General features: G+C 41.3%; 1 protein-coding gene across 1 annotated transcript in view; it reads right to left on the bottom strand.

The window, feature by feature from the left end:
- LOC122888232 (protocadherin-16-like) overlaps positions 1 to 27,005 on the bottom strand; it is an 85,481-nt gene that overhangs the window by 42,982 nt on the left and 15,494 nt on the right. Inside the window, exons 3-4 of the mRNA XM_044222354.1 lie at positions 26,766 to 26,963; positions 25,458 to 26,231 (exon numbers count right to left, since the gene is read on the bottom strand). Of these exons, the coding sequence (XP_044078289.1) occupies positions 25,458 to 26,231; positions 26,766 to 26,963 (972 nt within the window). The remainder of the gene's footprint in view (positions 1 to 25,457; positions 26,232 to 26,765; positions 26,964 to 27,005) is intronic.

Here is a 27,005-nt window from a genome sequence, read left to right as displayed (position 1 = left end):
CAATTGAAGTTAATTAAATACATTTTTTTTCTATCATATTGTATGAGCCATTTTAGTCATTCAGGCCCTTCACTTGATTCTGATGAGCCCATACACGATCAAGCCAAATGTTCTAAATACAGTGAAGTAATGCTACATTTGCAATACGCCAAACTTTATGATTACATATGATGGAGGCTTAAATCAGCCAGGAAGATTACACACAATCAGTGCTTCATTACTACATGGCACAACAAGAATGTTTTCATTAGACGGTTTCCCCAGGCAAGATGAAATGTATGACAAAAAGAAAGTTTCAGGCAGAAGAGCACAACAATAAGCCATTCCTGCTCAAGTTAAACATATAAGTCCTTGTCATTACCCCTGGCTTCAGTTTGCTCCATATCCCTGGCATGGGAGTGAGTGCTGGATGAAGAGCAAGACTAGGTTAACTTGTCAGCAGTGTGTTAGTTAGGCCAGTCCCCTTCTGACTTGCTTGCATCATGTCCCATGGAACACAGCTAGTCTTTGCAAGTCTTCATCGCACTACGCAGCTGCTATAAACAAGGCTCTTGGCCAGGTGTATCATGTGACTTCCCAGTCAAACCCTACAGAGGGATACAGCCTTACTGGCATGACTTAATTCAACAATGATGAAACACAGCTAAGTAGAGCACCATAGTTTTGTCATTGTTGAGTATTCTTGAATGCTTGCCTTACATGGGCTTTGAAATAAAACCATAGACGAGAGAGAGAGAGGGAGAGAGAGAGAGAGAGAGAGAGAAGCAAGCTGTTAAGAGTTGGACTAGAAGATTCATGTGTTCTTCTGGACACACACTAGACCACCCGGCCTGTGGCCTTTGATCCACGAAAACATGAAGATGGTTGATAATCCCAGTTAAAGCTCTTCTTGAGATCCCTCCTCTGCACACACACACACACACACAGATATATATACATGCATAAGCAAGCACAACGCGTGTGACAGAAGAGCAACCTTACCTGGTCATGTGACCACATGAATAGCACACAGGAGATGTGAGAGGAGTGAGAATATTACATCAGTCACTCTTGTGTTGTGTATATGTAGATAAGTCCAAATGTACACTTTCAGGTACTCAGGCATTCATAGAGATCAATATTGATTTTACAGCTTAAAGGGGGCCAGTATGTTTGATAAGCAATTTTAATATTGACATTTTATTATTTTATTTTAATGTAACAAATCCTAAAAGTCAGAATCAAATTTAACATCACAGTACCTGTGCAATACCTAAATTTGGCTTTAAAAAAAGATTGTTATCTTCCCCCCTATTCATCCATTTGCCATAAATAGCTGACCTAAATCACTGAATTAAAACGCAATCGGGCTACATACCACTTAAATATGAGATACAGGGGAAATTGTTACAGACTAAGTGTAACATTTGAATTTTAGCTAACACCATGAAGATGACCAGATATGTTCCTAGGGCTGAATGTAAACATGAGTTCATGTTTTCCTAATGTTTAGTGAAGAAATAGAACAAATGATTTTATAAAACTGCTAAATTTTCCTGATCCTTCAACTTTTAACCTGTCCTTGATTACTTGGTGGGTTAGGGGTGGATTTCCAGTCTCTTGGACCGGATTCTGTGGTGTGAGACAGTATTAGAACCGGGACAGGAAATGATGCGATAAACCAGGAAGTTGCCACTATTGTTAGGACCAAAAACGGAAGTTCTGCTTGGAATGATATGCTCAGGAACTGGACTTCTATGAGCACATGAAGACACCAAACACAACAAACACACACACTCTTTCTCAACATAACACTAAGCTATAAGTGATATATCCTCCAAGAAACTTCAAGGACTTCAACTTCATATTTTGCATTTGAATACTAATTTACAAAGTCTGTAGTTGCTTTTAGATATTTGATTGATGAAGAAATGAAAAAAAAAAATGCTGCCATAACAGCTATGACAGAGCTATTGATTGACATTCCTCGTACTTTGTAATGTAACAAGGTGGAAAGACTGAGGTCATACTTAACATACTAATAAACAAGACCAACAATGAGTTCACCACAGTGATAATTGATAAATTAGATTTCTCATTTTCTCACACCACACGATAATTCTTAGAAGCACACATGCACACAAACAATTGTGTCTTTGTTTACTTTTTTTAAACCTCCAGATTCAGGATGACAACCCAGCAGTTATTCTGGCCTGACTCAACAATCGCTTGAGTTTGCTGACACGCATTTCACACCTCTCCTCCACAGATTCAATTAAAGCTTTTTAAAACACGCACATCCCTCTACTGTGCTTTTCAGCACATCCCTCCCCCTCTCGTCCCTCCTGTTAAACGCATCTGTCACACGATTGGTGACAGAAATATTTTTTTCTCTTACATTCAAGTCTCCATGTCGTATAGCACTGATTTACACATCCAAACTATATGCTTAAACTCCTTATCAACGTCCCAAATTCTCTCACACAGACAGAGACAGACATGTAGAAAATATAACTGGCATACACAGTGTGAAGCCTTCCAATGGCTTCAAGCAAGCTGATGTTTAGCTGCAGTGAGCATGCTCTCTTTGTGCGTCTTTCTCTTTGGCCCTCCTTTGCTCTAACAGATCTGCCATTTCTATTCACCAGACAAACCTCATTTTGAACAAGGACAAAAAGGAGGCTTGTCAATCAGAACATGATTAAATGGGATTTTTGCATGCTAACCACAGCGACAGACAAACTGTGTGTCTGCACATGTGTGTGCAAGTGTATAAATGTATGTGGAAGCGCTAGCGCCCGACAGTGACAGCCAGACTGTACAAGGCGTCAGGGAATAGGTATGAAAACCAATCTCTACCAGCCATGACCAAAGCTCTGTAAAATAATAAAGAAGAAAAGCTATGCAGACAGAGGCCGAGACTAAATAGGCCTTTCATTGGTTCATTATGGGAGCCGACTCACAGGAGAACACATCTGGATTACTCATACAGCCTTAATCAAACAGCTGGTCGCGAGTACGACTGGTTCAGAAAAAGACCACAAGGTTCATATATGTCAGTGTGTTAGCGTTTGTGTGTGCGCTTTCATGTGCATCCTGTTTACAATTAGTTTCATACTGTAATGTGGCTAATGTGGTAAAAAATTATGCTTCAATTATGGTGAAAGTCAACTTAGAGATGGCCCCCTGGTGTGGTTGTCTCTTTGTTTGTTACTATGGCAACATGATAGTCACACAGAGAGACCATCCCACTCACTAAAACCATGGGAGAGAACTGGGTCAGATAATATTAGCAAATATATTTCATTTCCTTTGGTTGGTTGTTTTAACTCGCTTAGGTGCCACATGGGTTTAAACATGGGGATAGGGATTTTCTTGTACAGTTGATAACACATCTGACACAATTTAAATGGCCTTGATGTGAATAACTGTGAATCTTGTACTACAACAAACATGTATTTCAATATTATTAGCAACAAATATAGGCTCCTCCCCAGTGTTTGAATGAATCTTTGCCTCTGATGTTTTCTAAGGAAACAGTGGAGATAGTAGATAAACTAAATCTGGTGTTTGCTTGCATCCCTACCTATCTATGAGCTCCATATCCCCTTGGGAAAATGTTTTGATCGCCCTGTTGATAATGCATAGCACGATATTCAACAGCTTCTCACTGCCTGTGATATTCTTGGACTCCTCAGTCATTTTTTTTCAAAGGAGCTACAAGGTTGTTTGAGGACTGATCCTTACAGTTTTGAAACTTTCAATCAAAGGGCCTCCCTCAGCATGGGACTTACAAGTGAAGGCATGAGATACAAAACAGACATGTAACACAACTTTGATTTCATCATATGATTTTGAATTTTGGAACACAAGGATGCCTAACTTTCTTGACAGAAAACTCTCTCTTCAAACACCAGACCTCAGGCAACACAGAGCCAGGAGGAACTGAACGGGTTGATTTGTCATCAGAGTTTTGGCAAGAGAAGTCTTTGAAGCAAGGGCAATTCCAGGTAATGATTTCCAGAATGGTTAAGTTCAGAGAGGTGGGGAATAATCCTGGTACTTGACTTGCCAAGGTTAGAGCTACACACTGCACATGCTGAATAACACAGACAGATGCCACAGCAAGTGGAGACGTAGTATAAACACCCAGGGTCACTGCTTTGATGCCTTGTGCCTGGTTTTGGGATGATGGTCTTCTAAACTGCCCCTTCATACCGCCACATGATCAATAGGCCTGTAAATGTTTTAGCGCTGGCAAGAGGCATAAAATATTGACGCGACAGAGTGAAACACAACCTCGCGGGATGAAGGAGGGATTGTATGTGTGTGTGGAGGGGGCTGGGGTAACACTACAGAGCCAGTCAGCATTATAAACTACCCTATCAGTCACTCTACACCAGTGTTTGTATGAAGAGAGAAGGAGAGACAGGGAAGAGAGATTGTAAATGTCAGAGCAATTTAGCCCAAAACTGTTTCTCAACTAGTTTACACTGATCTTCAAGTTGGCAAGCGATTGGTTTTCTGATAAGAAGATAAAATGTATTTCATTTTCACCGTCTCATCAATAACACTTGTCTCTGTCATAAGCAATTACAGGTCAAGTTATCTGTCCTCACATGACTACACAGAAATACTCACAAACATAAGAGATTCAAGGAGATTATGTATTATTTGTTTACATATAAACCATTACATAGCTCAAACTCTGGCTTCCTATTCAACAACTGATGACATGAGAGATTACCTTTAACCATTCCTGTTCCACCCTCCTGCACACTTAACAAACACTCCACTCAGCTCAGGCTCCACATGATTTACTTGAATGTATATACACAAAATGAGCTCAAACCTAAACATGCCTTCTCATTTACTTACTGTTTGCACTGCACACACATATACTTCAGGTAACTTCAAATAAAACCAATTGTGCGGAAGCAGAGCTGACCTTCAGGTTACAATGGGTGTTAAATGACACATGGGCATGAGTGACTGGAAGTTAGGCCTGAATGTGAGTCCAACTTTATGTCCGGAGTAACATGATAGGCTGTGTTTATGACAAAGGAAAGTGATCTCCGCTCAGTACGAAGCTGGGCAGAGGGAGATGAGGATTAAAAATGGACTATTTCAACGAAAATTCTGGTTTATTAAAGCTTAGATCTTATTTTCTGCAGTTTTAGCCATCATTTCTATTGGTTATGATAACATTTCACATCGCTACAACAAAGTTTGACAGGGCAAGAAACACGAGAGGTCAGACAGATCATACAGGTTTTAAACAATCCCCCAGGTTAGCCAAACTTATTTTCAAAAGAAAACAAAGGTGAGCAATGCAACTATGACAATGATACCCAAGTTGTAATAAACCAGAATTTTCCTTTAACCTGAGAATGAGCAGAGCAGTGAGTGCGTGCAACCCCTTTCGCTGCTCATGTCCACATTCCTTTTCCCAATCTATGGACATTGCTGCAACCCTCTTAACCTGCGTGACCCTGTGACGCCTTCCAGCAGGGACTCAGAAACACAAGCACATGTTCATCTTCTGAAAGCATGTGAGACACTTTATCCAAAATCTCAAAAGCCTAGTTCTAGTTGTGAATTTTCTTTACCTTTGGTTTATTTTTTATACTCACTGAATGCCACTCCACTGTTAACAACTCTATAGAGCAGCCAATTTGTTGCATGTTCATCTTAACACTGATGACAGATGAAAGCCAACATAGTAATAAGTACATAGTACTTGAGAGAGTAACAATTTCACTGATGCCAATGCATGACATCCTCTACAAAATGAGTTTACACAGGCATTATGGCCATGAAACCTAATCAGCACATAAATTACTGTGTAATGTTTCAATCCAAGAAAAAGACCAAACCGGAGTTTCAAACCTTTTCCAGTAAATGGCAGCATTATGTAACAAGAGCTTTGTCAAAAGGTTTGAGTCGCCCTCACTTTCCCTCTGTGTGTACACATTATGTGAGAGAGACAGGGCTGACAGATGGCTTAGGGTCCAAACTCACCACCTTGCGTGAGTAGCAGGCCTCAGACCCAGCTCTCACCCCAGTCTCTGCCCCGGGCTCAGGCCTTAACCCAATCAGAGGGATGGATAAACCAGACACACATATGTGGATATTTACATACATCTGCTAAATCTATCCCTTAAGGGAGATAGGATTGAGAGGATGAGACAGACAGACAAATAGATTGACATGAGGGGTGGAACAAACCAAGACCAAAGAAATTGGGAAAATATGAATTCATAAGCACTGTCTCGCTTAAGTTTTCTACCATGCCTAAACCAGATCAAAGTCCTCTCCTCTCCGTATTCTTGTCCCCTCTTTTCTGTCCCTGCAGCAGTTAGTTGCTGCAAATTCAGAGCAGTAATTAGACTAATTTTCTCACAGCTGACTCACCCTGGAGGTGGTCAGTATTAAACTGTATGCCAGATGGAGAATACAGTGCTACAATGCTGAGATCATTGTTGATAATTCACTTTTTCCCACCATTCAATACACGAACAGTAACACTGAGTGATGGAACATGTGGGAGTGCTCGTGTGGCTCTGTGTGATTGCTTCCAAGTGTGCAAGTGAAAAAGCAAAAGAGAAAATGGGGCAAAGATGGCCAAAATATTCAGCTACTTATCACAAATTACTTTTTTACTTAAAAGGAAATTTTTCTCATTAAAAAAAACAAACCACCAATGCACAGAAAATGACTAATTCAAAACGTGACGAGTGGAAAAATGGATGTCAAGTATGGAAATGATTAGCAGAATGGTGAAATACCAGCATTACAAAACCAGCGCCACTGCACATATGCAGCACCCTTAGTTGATATGCAGCCAACATTCAGCTACACTCCTGTTCAGATTCTTCATCACAGAGAAATTAGGCAAGCAGCTGTGCTACACTGCCCACTTTACCGTGACCAAAATGTTCTGAGCAGATCGAGTGAGAAGGAAGGGGGGGTGAAGAAGGAGGGGAGGTGCCTCATGTGATTATAGTAGCTGTAATCGATTATGACACTGGAGTGCGATTGAGGGGGGGGCACTGAAGTTAAAAACAGGGAGGGGTGGGTTACATGAGATTCTTAATCTCTGAGAACCTGCAGGGAAATACTACGCAGACCCATGTGTGTACACAGAGACCCTAAGGTTAACTGCATGTATAAACACACAGCATACTGTACTTTATATGGTGGTTTCGTTTTTGAAGTCATGCGTGTGCTCAGCGCACAGGTTCGATAAGACAGACAACGTGAGGGAGAAGAGCACAGAGAAGAAAAAGAACAGACCCAGAGATGCAGAGTGTGGACTATTTGAGACCTGTCCACAGTAAATCACAGTAATAGTTCTCTTTGAAAATTCTCATAAGAGAGGACCAGCAGAGGGACGCCACTGACCAGCTTAATAGCACAGATTAAATCTCTATAGCTGGACTATAAACGGACGTCTCTCTGTTTCCATAGGTCTGCTATAGCCTGCATCTCACATTACTTCTGTACTGGCTCTGTGGTCTGCTGGCTAACTAAACCTGACTCCTACCTCCTTTGTCTCTCCTAGGTGGCGTTCAGATTAGAGCGGTGGTTCCCAAACTGGGGTCCAGACACCACGAGCGTAGCTTGAAGGGCCACTGAGAGGTCCACAATCAGATGAGGAAATGTTTGTCACTTATATTTTAGTCTCTGGGGGTCAGAACAATGACACAATATAGAAGGATGTTTGTTTTAATGGTTTCAGTATACACTGCTGTTATCTCTCTACCTGATTCCCAAGCTTCACAATAATTACAAAAGAAACAGCTGTAAAATAATAGAGAAAAAAAATCTGACACATTAAGAAATTACTCTTTGTACCATAACAGTTTGAGCCATCATGTCCAATAAGAATTAAAAACTCATGTAATCATACCTGTGTATTATTTTTGTGCCATTTATCTGTGCAGAGATTTGATCATAGCTCATAATGGAATCTAATGTGCATGTGCTATGGGCTCAAAAATGCATAAGCATAAGCCTAAACTTTTTTGCTTTTCTAATACAAAATAAACAGTTAACTACCTGCAGTAGTTTCACTAAATAGTGAAATCAGTTAATCAAATTAGTGTGATTACTTGGAATGAGTACTACTGTATAAAAATGAATCCATTTATCTATCCATCTGTCTCTGTTTACTGTATTTACCTACCTTGCTAGCCACATTTTGCACACTGCAGGTCCCGAACATATATAAAGTGGTCTCCATAGTCTTCCATAAATGCTAACTGCAATGTCTGATAAAATCTCAAGCAAACTCTTCATCTATCTGATATCAGCATGAGATCTTATATCCTAGATCCCATGCCATAACCAATACAGGATTTACTTTAACGTTTTGTGCTCATTTTGGTTGACACTAAACCTGGCAACTCCTGCATGTTAGTCGAAACTCTGCATTCTTTCACATATTTATATATATATACCGGAGTATGCCCCTGTCTGTCCAATATGGATATGAATTTAGGTGGAAGTTGTGGCTAAGCCTCAAGGATGGAGCTGTCAGCTGTAATTCTGTCACAGGTGTTGGGAAGTAAATGTACCTTTGTCTCTCACACCTGAGAAACCCCAGTACATCTGACACAGTCATCCTGTTTTGCCCAGCTGAGCCCAATCCCTGGCTTAATGCAGGACACAGGGAGAACCACACCCCTCTTCTACTGTAGGTTTCCAAAAGTAGGAAAGACTGATGGCTAAACCAGGCAGCATGTTTACGCTCTTGATCCAGGTCTCAGATACCCGGTCCTCTATCGCTCCACCCAACAGTGGAATCCGAAGGAGTCTGTCTCGGGCCTGGGGACAACCCCGACAGACGAAGGAGTCTGAACTGTGGCATTTTTGGTACACACACAGTTAAGTCACATCAGAAGCCAGCTGTTAGCCATGAAATAAGTGTGTGTGCTTTTTTTATGTGTGCACACTCTAGCCAAGGTGACCTCTCAATCAACGTGATTAAGCCTCTATATTTGTGAGCCTCCATGCATATGTGTGTCTATATGTGTATGAATGTGTGTGTGAAGACCAGCAGTGTCGGGGGGAGGGTGCACAGTGAGCGCATTCATACAAAAATGAGTGAATGACTGATTTATTAGGTGTATAATTGCCACAGCTCTCCTCTATCTTGGCTGTAGATCTCTGTTGGATGTTCAGTTTGTGTGTGTATGTGTGTGTGTGTGTGTTGGAGTGGGCAATGTGCAACATAGCAGGAATAATGGAACACTCAGCACGCTAACTCCGTGCAGACCACCAGCATTGCGCTAACCTCGTATAACAAGATATTGAGACAGAAAGACCATGAAATCGTGTGTATAGCTGAATATGAGCCTGTTTGCCAGTCTACCTGCACGCCTGTCCATCTCATTTTCGTCTCTCAATCCTCTCCTTTTTCTCTTTTTTGTGTGTAAGTGTATGCTTTTCATCTTGGTTGAATATTTTAAAACCTCAAAGTTAGATTTTCTACATGGGGAGGATCAGGATTTTAGCTTTTATCCAGCATCTTCTCCTTCTGAAGAGACTCAGGCATAATTTTATCTGTTTCCCTGGCGACTCAATGTATCTCATTTAGGATTTCAGCCAAATGCTCTCTGGTGTATATCATGCCTCGCTGATGTAAGTCGAAAGAGAGAGAAGCAAAGCTCACACACACACACACACACACACACACACACACACACACACATATACACTACTCAGACGCCCAGAGAGCTGTGCCAGAAGAAGTCTTATTCATCAAACCTAACCTTGTGAAAATGTGGACCTGACTATAGTTCTCTAAATCACCAGGGTGAAATGGCAGGGGGAAGAAGAAGCCAAATCACTTTATTACAAAGTGCACAGGCTGAGTGGTATTGGAGCCATGACTGAAACCAAAATGAGATGATGTGAAAAAGGGCGGTTAGGAAAATAGAAAGCTTTCCTCCAAAAATAGGAGAACCTGTTTTGTTTTTAGAATAAATGTAAATCTAACTGAAGGATATGGCTTAAACTCAGTTGCTCATTGACAAATTACCTTTGCCAGATTCTATGATTTATTTGTCTTATTCTAACTCGAGATTTTCTTTAACTCCCCGCAAAATCTTTCCCATAGAGAACCTACACCTGCTTCAGAAATACTAAATGAGCCACTGATTGAACTTCAAGCCAAGGTTCAAGTCCTCGCTATTTTGAAACTTAAACCAATAAAGTAGGCTCTGAATTCTGAGCTTTAATTATGTGTCTTAAGGGCCATGCAGCAGGAGGACATTAATTGGGCTAAATGATCCTTCCTCTACAAAACATCTTGCAGTATTCATCAAGGAACAAACAGGAGAATTGTTCTTGTGGTGTGAAATATAGGTGCACATTGTATGGAGCTGTGGGCAGCCTGGACAACGCTACAGGGTTCACATCCACTTCACTATGAGAGAGAGGCAGCTGGAAGAAAGACCAGACTAGTGTGTAAAATGGAGGATGTGTGACTGGACTGAGAACAGGACGTCTGCTGAGCAAATAAATATAAAAGAATAATCACCCGCAGGGAAAAAAAAAGAAAGCGCCCACTCTATTCCATGTTGTAGTTTTCCATTTTGGAAGCAGGACCCTCCCTCCTCCTTCTTCATATTTCACAGACAGGACTGGGATGGATGGGGCTTTCTAGTGGCACTCAGGGATTTAGAAACACACACATAAACACACACAGGCACACATACGAATGCTTGTCCTAACATGTACATGAGCACTACACATGCTTAAACACAAACACACACACCACACACACACAAGCAAGAGACTAAGGCAGCCTATGAGGTGATTGTTACCAGATGAGGGGGGTCGTCCATCCACCCTCACTCTGTGACAGACAAAAGATTGCGCTGACTTTTCCTCATCCTCTCCTCATCGTGTGTGTGCATGCCCATATGTGTGTGTGAGAAAGAAAGATTTTTCAAGCATGTTTAAGTAGTTTTGGGGGGGAGGGGCTCATGTCTTAAAATAATAAGGGCTAAACCCCCCATTTCTCCGTTGGGTTAGCTGGCAGCTGGCATATGTGTGTCCCATTCAAATGGAGTGACATGTTTAATTTGACAATTAAGACAACAAAGGACTCCATTTAGAGCCACAGTTGGAGGCTGTGTATACTGTGTGTAAGTGCGTGTGCTTGTCAAGATTCTCTGCTGAATTGAAAGAGACAGAAGGGGAAGTATTTTGGATGCAGCAGCCTAAAAAGCTAGAGCAAACCTGCACCGTCAGTTTAGATAAGCAGGAAAAGAAAAGAAGCCGTGAGTAAAAGCAGGCAAAAACGGAATGAACAAGAATTTACTTTTTCTGCTAATTCAAACCACTAGGCCCTAACCTACTGCTGTGCCAGTCAATCTGGCTCATGCATGGAGTATTTACAGTTGTGGAAAGCAAGCATTACCTCAGTTTACCTCAAAGCAGCGACAGACCACAGGGATATAAAGGTGATGCAAATAAAACCCGCACATGTTGTTTCTTTTCAGCTGGCTGAGGATCGTTAACCTCACATTAAGTCACACTTTGGGTGTTGGAAAAGCAAGCTGAGCGCTTATGCACGTACACAGTCGTTATCTGTCTTGCAAATGTGCATGAAATTATGCTACGCATACAAATCGCACTTGCATGCACACAAAACAGAGCACGTTTCCTACACGAGGAGAGCATTAGGGCCTGTTTCCTAAGAGGTAGATAAAGACGTTAATATGTTTTTTGGCCTAAAGAATCCACCTCTGTACCCACTTATACGGGACTATGAGAGCTGTTAATAAATGCTTGTAATTCTGTGCGCAGTTTTAAGCAAACATTGTTTTTACAAGTTGAAGGATATGAAGAACTGCAAACTAGTTTGGAGTGATTGCCTTTATCTTTATGTGTGTTACATATGACCCAAGCAGCATCAATTCAGGCTGTATAGTTTGCTGTGTAGTTTGTAGCCATTTTGACATCTGTAATATCTCTCAGTCTAATACATTTTGAGTCATTCCTTTTGAAGTCTCCTTTAATTTTGATTAGCTTTAAATTTTACTTTGATTTGTCCTGTGGCCAGAAAAACCAAACTGCATTCCATTTTGGCTCTGTGAGGCACAGATCTACATCATCGCTTATCATAAGATACAGACGCCAACCCCAGTCCCCATAATTCCCTCTGTCTCCCCCTCTTTCCCCCCTCCTCCTCTCTCTTCCCTCCCTGTGGTCCTGAGAGTCGTGTTACCATGGTTACTGCTGAATGATGGCTCCAACCCTTTGAAAACCATCATGCTTCCCCCACCACACACACATGCACGCATACACATGCTATCTGTAAATAATGGCGATCATCCTTTACGTGGGTGAGTGAAGAGTCTGCCTGCTCCTCTTTGTGCCCAGTTACAATAACATGAACCCACTCTCTCCCTGACAGCAATGAAAAATACCTTTGGATGGAAGATTCCTCTCCTACACACACACACACACACACACACACACACACAGTCCAATCTGCACTCATCTGGTTGTTTTAATTTGCAAAGACATGGCAGCCATTATTATCTAATCAATAGCATTTCAAGCGCAGCCTTGTGGCATGTTGTGATACCATTCTCAGTCTGCATGTCATAGAAGATAATGTCTTGTAAACAATGGAGAGAACGACAGGCTAAAAAGAAATATCTCTCTCTTTCTCTTTTATAAACATGTGCGTAAATGTGTGTGCAAGTAATGTATGAGAGAGAGAAATAGCCTGTTTCAAGGGCAGATAGAAGTGAAGTCACACAAACACACACACACACACTTACACACACAAGAGTAAGTGGTGATGAACTGGCTCGGCCCCACCTCACCCAACCCCCTTCTACATCTCTCATTGTCATGGTAACTATCAGCACCTCCGCTACATCCTGCATTCATGCTTTCACACCACATGCAGCCATCCTTTTCATCAATCCCTCTTCTTTCTTTTTTTGCACCCTCACTTGCTTGTCTAAAATGTGCTGAGTCCTTCTCCTTCTGGAGCTCTTCATTTCTGTACTATTAATCATCCATATATTCAGCGCCTTAAGTTCTCCATTATGAAATATTGAGATGTTCATGCAAGAGCATTCAATTCCTTGCAGATTTTACACATATAAAGCGCCATAAAATCCTTTTTGCAATGCAAATGATTTTTGCATTTGATTATACATGATTAAGTAAGTGTGTGTGTGAGTGAGGAAACCCACAGGCACATTTTTTTTGTTTGTTTTCGCCAAACAGAGCAACAGAAGTTAAAAGCTGCATATATCCGATGAAAATAACAATTTAATATTGCAATATATTGCTAAAAAATGGCTATTGAAACTTTATTTTCTCATGATATCATTCAGGTAAATGCAATGGCATTTTTTTTCTTTTTTTTATCAATTCATTACCACCATTGCACGCTTCTTTACAACATACAGTATATAGTGTACATTGCGTTACATGTTATTCACAAAGTAAGCAGTATCATCTGTTCTGCACTTCCTGTGATCTCAGTTTCTCCATCTGCATGACTTGAAAGAACCATTCTTTAGATAAGAAACAAAGACTTGAGAGAAGAAAATACCCTTCGATGGATTCACATCAGCCCTTGTATCCGGTATTAGAGTGGCGGATCCGGCACTCCAAGATTCTTGCAATCAAGCAGCTCCTCTATAATCATCCCCTGGAGCAGTGCAGAAAATACTCTCAACAGCCCGCCAGTGGTGTGGGTGTTTACCAATGTGCACATGTCTGCTTGTTTGTGGGGAAGCATGTATGCATGGACATGCATAAATGTGTGTCTGTATGTATATATGTGTGTTTGTGTGCGTGAACACCACTTGACAACATCAGAAAGCACTTCCAGCTTTCTGAATTGATATTCCCCTACAGAGAGTAGGATGCTGGCCAAGATACCAATGTCTGCCTCTACTAGAGATACAGAGAGATGACACAAGAGAGAGCGTGCATCACCAATAGAACAGGGTTCCTCCATTAACAATCCAGGCTGACACAGTCCTGAGAGGAACGGTTTGTCCAATCATTAGCAGACACAGGCACTATACACTGTCTCTGTTTACACTGCCTCTTCCACACACCATACAAAAGATACAACACTTAATTCATCTGTGGACTTTGCCTTAAGCTGCCACAACTGCCACTCAAAACACTAACTAACATTCAGATGTTCTACATAAAGATCTTTTGTGTACACAGTTGTGAAATGTATGTATTGCATGTATTCTGTATACAGCATGTAGTATTTTTGACATATGGCTCTTTTTTTAGCTTCCGTTTCATTTGTGTTGCCTGTTTTATTGGTCTCAGATGGTTTCAGATGCATAACTTGTGATTGGCCTTTAATTTGTGGAAAAATTTGTACTGATGTGTATGTCTATAGACATGAGGTTTAGATGGCGGTGAGAAGAATACTTCAGATGAATCACAAAAGCAAATCCACTGCTTACAAAACCTCCTTTATTAAGACATGGCTAGGAACCAAACCCATTTTTCCTCCCCTCTGTGTGAAAATGAATGAGCAGGACATTGGATTCAATGAAAAACGTATCCCTTTTCATCTTCCAACCAACCAACTGCTCACACTTGCCACAACAGTCCCGCTCTGCTGAGCCATGATGTGAAAACATTAAGCTGTGGTGAGTGACAGCAGCTAGGACACCAGATGTCAACATTTAAAAGATGGCTGTTACAACCCCCTCCTTTTGTCAATTCCTTTGATCCCTTTAGTGGGAGCAGAGCTGAGTGTCTCAGACTTGTTACAGCAATGTATCTCGGTCACAAATCTGAGCAGAGTTCTCTGTTTACGGCAACAAACACCTCGTCCTCTTGGTTCTCATGTCTGTGCACTTTGACTCATCTAGTAGCACTTTTACTGCTAAATTCTGCGAGATGGACATGTTGTTTCAAAACCAAGAGATTTATTCCAAGTTGTATAAAGAACTTCCTCAACTGCACACTGCACACCAGGGTGTGTTAGGCCGCAGTAAATCTGATCCAAAACCACAGAGCTGAATTTGGGCCACATGCACCAGAAATGTTGGTTCTCCTGAATTGACATTAAATCTGACACATCCTTACTCTAAAAGTTAAATCACTTACAACAGCGAGACAGAATACAAGCCAAATCATATGATTTACCTAACCTCAGCCAACACCTATCGCCCAGGCCAAATGCCTGTAAATGTACTCAGTGTGAGGTTAAAACAACACAAAGCGACTACTGTTTCATGTAAGAGAGATTCATCTTGGAGTCCTTACACGACTCCAACACAAACACCTTATGCATGATCTGACTGCAAGACATGCTCTTATAAAAAAAACTTTCTGTCATAGTCCTTATAAAATCTGTGTCCAAATTGTAGGGTGGGAATACTGAAAGGCCCAGTGACAGGCAGGATGAAGAATCCCTTTTCTTTAATAACGACTTACAGTATGGTTGGTCAGAAAAACATAGACCACCCTGAAGCTGCTGAAAGTGGCTTAAAGCAAAGTTTTGAATTGACCAGAGTATGAAACCAGCACGCCTTGTCAAGAATGTTTAAACCCAAGAGCTTAGGGAAATAATCAAAGCCATTATTGATGAACGGCAACTCAGAGGCTTGTATTCATAGGTATATTATTAGTGTTAATGTCAGTGGAGCTTTACAAATATTACAGCGCGTGTTCATTCAAAAGTGTATCAGTTATTTGTGCTGAAATTATTGATAAATTAGACCTTGGCCCAATAGGTATAAAATGATAGATGAAACTGCAATAAGCACAGTGGTAGCTTCTATAAAGTCCAACCCACACTGAGCTGGTTGTCAATTTAAAAGGAAAAAAGACACTGAGGTTTATTCCTCATCTCAAGGCTGCCTATTAAATTAATATTCTGCTCGTCTTGCATGGATGGGTTCACTGAGTCCAGGAGGCTACAGTACAGATGAACCTCCAGAGCGTGTTTGAAGATGGGACTGCGTCTGCAGAAGGAAAAAAGGCAGGAGTTTTGGCTGAAGAAAAAGTTAATAATCAAGCCCTATAAACACATTTTTCTTGTGTCGATTGATTTTCTGTTCCAACGATTTTATCCCCTTTCTGATCACCGCTCCATTCATTGTCATCGCTCATTCACTCATTCCCGTCCCATCGCCCTCGAGGCTCAAGATTTGTACAGTTCATCGAAACAAATCACAGCAGTTGCCCATGCAAACAGTAAAGTTATTTCCACTCCTGTAGTCCTTCCAACCCTGTCTGACAGACCACAGCCAGCAACCACAAACACACATGGACGCTCACATGCATGGAGGCCCACAGTGGAAATAAGTCTCCGACTTTTCTGTGGTTTTTATCCTTAAAGCCAATGCACCAGGGTTTCATCCTGTGCTTCTTTTCTTATCTGTACATGCATTTATTTAAATTTATACATCTACATATAATGTTGTTTAATAACAAATGTGCACAATGTATACACAGTATATATATATATATATATATATATATATATATGTTTACAGTGAAATGCCCCACTTCAGCCCATGTACAGCTCAGTGAAACCAGATAACAATCAAAAAAGAGGGAGAAGTAGAGGTTAGAGTGGGCAGGTGGGAAATAGTAGGAGATTCTCTTAAAAGATTCCACTCTGGGGGAGTGGAAACTTTCTTTCACTCTTTCTGGTGTTGCTCTAACCTTTAATATACATCTCATGGTGAGAACTATCCTTATAAAAGCTGAAGTCCAAAGAAAAGACAATATGAGGTGCACACATGACAGAAATGCATCTGGGAGATGTAAAGAAAGAGAGAGACATGATGTGGACCATATTGAATATAAAACGCTTTTTGTTAGTCGGTGCCATTTCTGTGATCTCATATAGACTAGGCAAGATCAGCAGTATTGTTTAATACTGTGTCTTTTGGCACCGTGAACGCAACCCTAGATCTGGAATACTAATGTTTCCCTCTCTGCTTCTCTCAGCATCTCTCCACGTTTGAGTTCCTGAGGTGAGAAGGAAGAAGGAGAGGACACGTGAGATGATTAAATGGATGATTCATTTGAGAAAACAAATATCTGTAGCTGCACAGTCTCTGACCCCTAAGAGGAAAATAAATAGTGTGGAGAGAGCTGGGACAGACACAACACCAGAGGAGCAGAGTCAGCCAGATAACGGCTTTGAGGCTGCTGCTGCTGCTACAACACTCACACACCCACACACACAGACACACAAACAACAACTGAAAGTTATGCCCTAGAGTAGTACAAAAAAAGAAAAAGGAATGAATCGACTTTAATCATTCATATGTTCAGAAATGCCTTGGTCACACCCAACTGTGACTTCAAATCTAACATTTATCTCTCTGTAAAGCGAAATGACTCTGAATCTGATACACTGGGAAACAAGCGCTTTCAAAACCCTTCACCCCTAACTTATTGACCACCTGCTGTCCCAAACTGCATAACCCCTCCCAAAGCAAATACAATCTAGAGAAATACAAGACGCATACTAATTTACACCAACTTAACTCAATGTGTCATGAAATTAGATTAGCGTGACCAAATGAACTGTGGCGAGCCTCAGGATCACCTGCCGCTCGCGTGTGTGGTGTGTGCGTGCACTTTTTGTGTGCGCATTTAAGCACGACGTGTGACTATGCGTGTATATGCGAGTTTGTTCCTTTCACTCTCAAACTCCCAGTGTAGGAGTGAGAATGAGAATTCAAGCAATAAGAGATGAGGCAGTGACAAAATGGAGGCCCGGACAGAGAACAAGAGGATGTCTGGATGGCAGATAAGTTTGAAAAGAAACACAATGTAGAAGCAGCCCAGGAGAGCTGGAAGAGAGAGATAGGCTGAAGGGAACAGATAGAAAAAGCATCTGTGAGTGTATGGCCACAGTTTTGTATGTGTTGTGTATGGAGGATCCTGTGCCTTCAGCTGTTTGATATCTGTGTGTTCCACAGTCTAGCTGTCTAGCTATCTTGATTGTGTTCTTGCTAAAGCTGAATGTGTCCACCTTGTCAGTTTCAGACCGTGGAAAAAAACTCGCTGCACAACATACAAGCCTTGCAATTCACAAATTTCTTTTTGATACACCTTTATCCATTATTGTGTAGTGTAATCTGCTGATATTCAGGAACTCTGGCAATAGTGTTTCTTGGTTAGGTCTATTTAGTAATGCTGAAACAATGCGTTGATTAATTGATAAGTTGAAAACTAAGATGCAACAATTTTGATAATCATGTAATTGTGTAAGTCATTCATTGACTCAAAATGGTTCCAGCTTCCTGTTTCCAGCCTCTTAAATGTGAGGATTTGTTGCTTTCTCTGATTTGTAAATTGAATATCTTTGGACTGTTGGTCGAACAGAACAAGCATTTTGAATATATCCCTTGGGCTATGGGAAATTGTGATCTGACATTTTATAGACTAAATGATTAATTGATAATGAAAGGAAAGTGAGTAACATATGGAGTGGTGCATTAATAAATTTAGTTATGTAACATTGGCATGCTTATCTTAAAAATGGTCCATTGATGCAAAGGTTGTCTTTGAATTCAGGTTTTATTTATTTTATTTTTAGGGACTATAAACACATGGGTGTCACTGCACCAGGACGGAGAATAAAATGATTCATGTTTTGGTCTTCAGAGCAACTGAGTAATGACAACAAACAGCACAGTAAAAAGAAAAAAGTACTTTCCATACTTGATAGTCTCCCTCACTGATGGAAGATTGATTCTTTTAAAATAGCAGAGGAAAAGATAAAGTTGAGACCAGTGCAGGAGCCAAAAGGGTAAAAGCCCATGAGGCATGAGGTAAAAACTTTTTTTTTTTAAAGAATGGAAAGCAAGATACTCACTAACAGATGAGATGAAGAAATGGAATAGAAACCAGTCAGACTGGAGAGAGACAGAAAGAAAGAGAGTGAGAGAAGAAAACCCCTCACTGCCATATGGTACAGAGTATTGGACTTAATGAGGCATGAGGCCATCCTCTCCACAGAGGCATTGGCCAGTCAGATCACACATGAATGAACACTCTGATAGGTTTAAAACACAGCATATGCCAACAGCTAGTGATATGGAACCAAACTACTGCTTCTGAGGGAAAAAGAAAGACAAAAGAATTATTTACCCAACCCGGGCCAGAATCCAACGCCCACCAAAGAGCTGAAAAATGCTTCTGCAAAAAGAAATCTGTCTGATAAGAGTTTAACATTTGAAGCTGACTGCTACTAAAAATATTCCAGCAGAAAGAGAGATATTGTCACGATCAGCAGAGAAGCTGGGCTCTGAACTGGTGCCTCCGCCAAAACAATTTTAATTTCAAAAAAAGTTGGAAGGTTTGTGCTAATATGATATATAGACTATATAGTTTCAGTCTTGGTAGATTTGGCAACACCAATTAATGGAGGTAACAGCAAGTGTGTTTTACTTATACAGATCCCAGAGTTCCCTTCCAATTGACATTTGTACATTTGACACCACTGGGGGCAGCAAACACGCCTTGAGGGGCTACTTGGTCAGAAATGCAACAGAAGAAGCACAACTCATGTATCTGTTTGCAATACAGTCAAAGAAAAGGCATACTCCACTAAATAATGAAAACTACTACTTCAAGGGACAGTTACAGAACACAAATGCAGTGAATAGTTATTGTTGGAACAATACTTAGAGTTTACAGCCATGCTGACGGCTCTGTGAGGCTGTACTTAGGTACAGTAGCGCTTTGAGTTTTAAGAAAATGTTAACATGCTGATGCTACGTAGCTGTAATGTATACAGTACCATGTTCACTATCTTAGTTTGGCATGTTAGGATGCTAACATCTGCTAATTAGTACCAAACACAAAGTACAGCTGAGGCTGAGGGGTGTCATTAGTTTCGCAGGTATTTGGTCATAAATCAAAGTATTGGACAAATAAAAAAAATTACCTGATGATGACTCTATATGAAAAGTCTTGAATGTGTAGTACCAAATTTAATCCATCCAATACTTGACATTTCACTCAAAACAACAAATGTCAATCTCATGGTGGCAATAAAGAGAAAGTCAGGGGCTCTCCAAAGTCTTTAGGATTTATCCTCTAGGGACAATGAATGTCTGCAGAATTTTTTTTGGAAATCCATCCAATAGTTGTTGAGATATTTTAGTCTGGACCAAAGAGCTGGACCAACAGACCAACCAACCGACATACAGACATTGCCATCCCTACAGCCATGGCACTAACATAGCTAAAAATGAGGGTTCATATTACGAAAACCTCAAGGACTGTAACCTTGATATTTGTAAAAAACACTCATGAGTTCAGACCTTCTGTTCTTTTAAGAAAGATATTACCACCATGAAGTTAACCAATAAAGCCCACCTCACCATGTAGAAAGTTTAGGGCCTGAGCGTAAAACCAAGATGGATCGCATTCATGGCATCTGAGCCTCCAGTAGCAAACAGGTGATGAATTCACAGTGAGTGTTGATGGATGTTATGAGAATAGTTTGCATTGCAGACACACCATCCTGATCCCTCATCACACCCATCCTGTCAACATCGCTGGCAGCTGAGAGATGTGTGAGTCGGTGAGAGAGAGTGGGAGAAAGCGACAGAAATACAGAACCAGAGGGAGAGAGTAAGCGTGTCAGAACAGGGGCCAGCTGTTAACAGCATGAAACGATACACCAAATCTTCGATCTCGCTGTTGTCTTGTTTGTGTGTGAACCCAACCATTTGTCATTACTGATCACCTGTTAGATGCAACTGAGGCATGTGGTGACAGAGATCGCACCAACCTGCAGCCTTTCTTCACTCAGCTATCGATCCAAATTATACACACTGACAGATTAATTAAAACACATAAGATAAAGTTTCAACAGAGCAGGGCTGTATTAAAGCACAGCTGCCACTGTACGAGAGCAAGCAGCAGGGAAGACATTAAGTGGACAATAAATTTCATCTTCCCCCTACATTTTCAAGCTTAATAAAAACTAGAGTGTGTGTATTGTGAGTCTGGGCTGGAGGAGAGCATGCAAGCTCCAAGTGGAAGCTGTGGTTTGGTCTGGCTCTGGTTTCCACGGGGCTGGATTCAGCGCAACACCAGCAGGAGACTGGTCCGGTGTTACAGGAAGCTTAAGCTGAACACCTTCCTGTTTTCAGTGGGTAACCTTATGTCTCTTTCTCTATTGATTTATCAAATGCGATTAGTCTCAGTGTGCATGCGTGTGTTTGTTTTAAATATGATTAGTCTTTCCCTATAGAGCTTTATAGACTTTAGACACTGGGTCCCAGACTTTGGACTTCACACCAAAACGGCTGATTGCTTTGACAGGCAGACGTGCTGTGTTTATTTAAGTGGTTTTGCAGGAAGTGCAGGAGGACTAACTCCACCTGTCAAAAGAAACCTGTCTCCTTTCTTACATGTTTTTGCTCCATTTCAGTCACCTTCACACCACACTCACATGTTCTTGTTGACTTTCTCTTCTTTTTTTACCTGACTACCAGCGAGGCCTGCTCAGCGGGTAAGATAGTCTGTTGCAGACAGTGGTCCAAAGAAAGATATGACCACATTTGACTGGTGAGACTACAATGAAATTGCCGCCATGATGGTCAGAATTTCCCTTGACCAGCGGTTTGGTGCATGACAAAATATCTCAAAAAAGAACACCCAGATTTCCATGAAATTCACCGTGGTGAGTCATGGTCTCCAAATGGGCAGCTCTAATTTAATGGGAAGATTTCTAAATACATTTACTGAGCACATCTATGCTCCCCAGAGGATGAACCATTTCTATTTTGGATACTCCTGAACGACTCTTGTGAGATCTCAGGTCAGAATGTTAACTCGATTTGCGAGTAACATCATCTGGGGTACATTCATGTTCCTTTACGGATGAACCCTCATGACAAACATAACAATTTTATCCCCAGCACTAGCAAAGATGTACAAATAGCAAAATCATTACTATGTTTCTCATTCTGTCCAGCATTTTGTACTGTAAAGAAATTCCCAGCCTCTATGGCCCCCTAGCATGGCTTCCAGGTTCTACTCATGTTTCCATTTTATTTCCCTCCCTTATTTGATTCTCAAAATGATTCATTTTTAAAGCATAGTGTCAAACTGTACTCCACCAACAGACAGTGCAGTACCATTATACTGTTGTACTGCAATGCCAGCAGGCCATTCTCCATGTCTTTGTACATCTCCCAGCTGAGCACATCTGTGTGTCTGTCAAGACGATTGAGTGTTGTTTAACAGGCTTGACCAGGAAACCACATGCTGAACATCACAGGGGAGATGCATCACCTGCTGAAAGTGAGTTCTCGACACAAGTACACATACACAGATGTATGACATACAGTCATGCACTTAGCACACATGCAAACTTTTGCTTTCTCTTTTGCTGTCTTGTTCTCAACTATCTCATTTCCCCTTTTGTTGGGGTCCTTTTGTTTGATTTGTATTCCTTTAGAATTCTCTTTATTCTTTAGTCAATGTTACTCCTAGCTTGCAGCTCATCTGTTGATGTCTGTTGGTACTGCATTTGAGCCACACCAAGAGTGTGCATGTCACTATTGTGACTATGTGGGATCAGCAGTGGCTTCCCAGCGGTCAGGTCATGCTGGAAGTGAGCAAGCCATTGGATTTGACAGACACTCTGCAAGGCCCAATCTGCACAGGAAGGAAAATACGCTTAAGACTCTGAAAAACACAGATTCTACCTAAGAAAAAGAGCAAGAAACCTAGTATAAAAGTAATAATATCAACTCAGTGGCATTAGCACTCATTCAAACACAGATCAGATGATTCCAGCAACTTCTGCATGCAAGTTTTTAAACAATGAAAATGCTCCACTCTTAAATATGCTTGTCGCTTTTCATCACCAGCATGAGTTCACGCTGTTCTCATGATCTCTACCTTCTCAGGATATGAAGCTGAATCAGATGGATGTGCATGGACACACACATACATACATACATACATACATACACACACACACACACACACACACACACACACACACTGAGGCACCATAACCTCTCCTGCCTGGGAAATACTTTAAGGAAGCGGGGGAAGAGGAAAGCAGGGAAACCAAGAAATAAATAACTCCTTTGTGTCGCGGCTACATAAACAGTGCAGCACATTACAGATTACTATAGTAGCCGAACTGATAAGAAACTTCGTACACACTATTGCTGCATGTATATGTGTGTGTATGTGTGAGTGGAGATGGAGAGAAAGCAAAAGAGGCATCATGAAAGATAAACAGAAACATAGTGAATAGTGAACCTGAAATTTAGGAAAGACTAGTTTTGACAGAAAAGAGAGAGAAACTACCTCTTACCTTATGTGCGTATGTGTCCCATTCCTTCAAACACTTCTTCTGATAACATATTTCCTTGTTTATATATTAAACATTTGCTGATTTTCTCCCATTTTTACACAATGTGTCCAAAATCCAGACCAAGCCAGCCAGGTCAGTATAATAATTCCTAAAGCCAAATAGTGATTGTTATCTATTGTAAATATTGGTACAATTCTGAGAACATTTTGCCTTCGTCTTGACTCTGTTAGGAACGTGACGAAACCTCACAACCTGATTGCTGTGCCAAATAACATCACACAAAAATGTAAACTGGACCTACTGGACCAGCTGACACAATTCTTCACTTTGTCACTATCTTGACAGAGTAAAATACCAAATGCTCCACAATCTCGACAGTTGCTTGGCAGGCAAATGGAGAAAATACAGAACAAATCTAGAACGACATCCATTAGGCTATGATGTCAGGTCTAACATCATTTGTGTGTGTGTGTGTCCTATCTGAGTGGCCATATATTCCACTGGCCCAGAAAAAAAACTCCAACTACCATTATCTTGCAAATAGCAGCCCCTGTGGGGAGACTCTTGCCCGGAGAATCTTGGCTTGGTCCGAGCGAGCTTGGAGGAACGTGCCGGAATGAGCAAATCAAGCTTTATTCACTCACTCTGGCATACTGGAAAACCACCCGTGATGTCTGGCATGGGATTACGCCTGCACCTAGTGCCAGAATAACTGCCGGCTAGGATTAGAAAAACGACTAACAGTTGATTACAACTGTTGCAACCACTGGAATCGAGGTCCAGGGGGTTCATTCAGTTGGCTGAGGGATAAAATAATTCAAAAGAGCAGCCTAATTAGGAGCAAATTACAGGGTTCAATAATTCAGCAACGGACAGCCTGTATATGCGATTGTAAAGACACCTCAGAAATAAATCATGTTAAGGCTGTATTTATCTCTTTTTTTTCTCAATCCTTCCACATGTCAATCCACCTCTCTTCCTCTTTTTTTTTATTTAATTTGCATCTCATATCAGTCCTCTTCATTACACTCCCTTACTTCCCTCGTCTCCTGTCTTCCCTAAGGAGCAGGCCCATATGCCAGTTTCCACAGAATACCAACCAGCCATCCTTTCCAAATATATGTTAAATGAACCTGCAAGAATGTGAAATTCAACTATTTATCTAATTCCAGTTCGGTTGGTATGATTAGGGGTCCAAAGCCTTTTATTAGAACCACAGCAGTTTTAAGTTCTAGCAGCAGGCTTTCTTTAAAATACTGAGAAACAGAAATGCTTCTTTTTCTTCTCATCCACTTCACGGTAGAGGGGTAAAACCAACCTATAAAAACAGTTGGTCTAAACAGTGCATGATGCCAAGTTAAGACCTTGCTGCAACCCTTTTTCATTTCTCAGGAGAGGTCCTCCTTATACCTAAGAACTGCTGGAATCAAGATAAAAGCAAGACAGCCGAGCTGCTGTGAGATACTGCGCCGATACCAAGGGCTCACCCTATACTGATGGCTTGGTTACCATGGCAACCCTACAAGGTGAGCGAGAGGACATAACAGCGTAGAGTAAATCTCTTCACAGTAGCTTCAGGAATGCAGGTGAAGTATCCCTCCCTTCCTTTCTCTTTCTGTTTCTTTTTCCCCTACCTTTATAAATCTTTTTCACTCTAAATTAACATGTTGAATGGCTTCGCTTCTCCCCTCATAACCCAGTTTTTATGAATCACATCACAATGCATCAGTGCTTCCAAGTGCACCATCCTTTTCTGAAATAGGACTTTGAGACGGCTTTTCACTTCAGACATGACTTTGATTTCCACAGTCATTTATATTGATGTATAAATCAGGCTTTTGCCAGGGGAGTAATCAGAGAGGGCTTAGGGGGAGGGTGTTAGTGAAAAGAGAGAGTGAAGAAAGAGATGAGAGGACAAGGGAGACAGTGAATACTTGGTTTTGGCTGCATAAGTAGGACAATAGTGTTGTGGCCAACACACGGCAAGATTGAGCACCATAAGAATTAAAAACGGCAGTTCCCCTACAGAATAAAAAAGAGTAAAAAGTGAGTGAAAGAGAGCTGGATAAAAGAAGACGGAGAGGGAAAGAAGGCTGAAGGCAGAAGGCTGGAGAGAAAACTTCTTCAGGGTTTCTCATACCTCTAAGAAGCAGGTCCCAGCTGGGGTGTTCTCCTTGATGGAGGCATTGTAGAAGTTGCTGGAGAACACAGGTGTATTATCGTTAACATCCTGCAGCACAATGTCCACCTTTGCTGTAGATGACAGTGGCGGGCGGCCGCTATCCGTCGCAACAACAGTCACACTAGGTGCCGGCTCTGATTCGAAATCCAGAGCTGTCGCTGTGGTAATGATCCCCGTGACCGGGTCGATGGAAAACCAATCAGAGTGAGTGTTTTTGCCTTTGAGGAGGCTATATCGGACGTCCCCATTGGGGCCCTGGTCCTTGTCCCTGGCAGTAACCTGGAGAACAAAGGAGCCAGGATAGACAACCTCAGGAATAGTCTGTCTGTAGGCCTGCTGGTCGAACAGAGGGGGGTTGTCATTGACATCAGTCACCTGAATGGTGAAAGATGACTCCGCCCTGAGAGGAGGCGTGCCGGAGTCTGTGGCCATAACCCTGAGGTCATACGAATCCCGTTCCTCTCTGTCCAAGACCTGGTCAACGTATATCAGGTAGATGATGCTGTCCTTGGTTGTGAGAGCAAACTTCCCATCACCCCCCTCGAGGGACACGTTCACGTTGGCGTACTCTCCATAGTCTGGGTCAGTGACAGATATCCGAGCTACGTACTGGCCTGGTTGTGCCCCTTCGGAGATCCTGGGAGAGCCGTCCTCACTCAGGAAGATGATGGTCATGGTGGGCTGGTTGTCATTGTAGTCACGTACATGAATGGTCACAAACGCATTGGTTACCTGGGAAAATGGTGCATGATTCGTGTTACTTAGTGCTCATATCAATTTGTGTCACATTATAGTAGTCGACTACTAGGGCTCATTATTTTGTTTTATTATTTTTATAAAAATTGTTTTTAGTGTGTAGTTTGTTATAAAAAGTTGTGAAAATCGAATTAAATAATCAATCATACAGAAAGCCAGGTAGGAATGACATTTTAAACATCATTCAGCACATTTGCACTTTCTCCTATTTTTATCTTAACCTTCTAGTACCAGAAGTATTTTTGAGCTGTTAATGCTGCTAGAGGACAATGTTTACTGTGAACTGCAGTGATCAGTGTCCTTTTACAACATCATTTTGGGGTTTGTGGTGACATAAAATACAGGGTAAAATCTATTTAATTAGTCATATTTTCTGTCGAAATCAGTAAAAACAGATAACAATGACCCTTCAGGAATACATATTTTGTAAAACAATATATTGTCTGTCATCATTAAAAGCACGACAATGTATGCTTAATGCACTGTAATAAATAACTATAATGCTATTACCTCAGGGTGGCTGGCGTTATCCCTGGCCTGGACCACCAGTTCATGCACCCTCTTCAGTTCATAATCCAGGGGCCTGTTCAGAGTGATGACCCCGGACTTTGTATCCATGACAAAGTAGCGGTCAGGGTCACTCTGACGTCGGTTGATTTCATAAAGGACCAGACCATTATCGCCCTCATCCTCATCTGTTGCAAACACCTGCAAAGATGAGAAAGTCAAACACTGAAATTAAAATTAACC

The sequence above is a fragment of the Siniperca chuatsi genome, linkage group LG14 (assembly GCF_020085105.1).
Source record: "Siniperca chuatsi isolate FFG_IHB_CAS linkage group LG14, ASM2008510v1, whole genome shotgun sequence".
NCBI classification, from domain to species: Eukaryota; Metazoa; Chordata; class Actinopteri; order Centrarchiformes; family Sinipercidae; genus Siniperca; species Siniperca chuatsi.
Note: the sequence above shows the minus strand (reverse complement) of the source record. Positions and strands in the feature narration are given on the sequence as shown.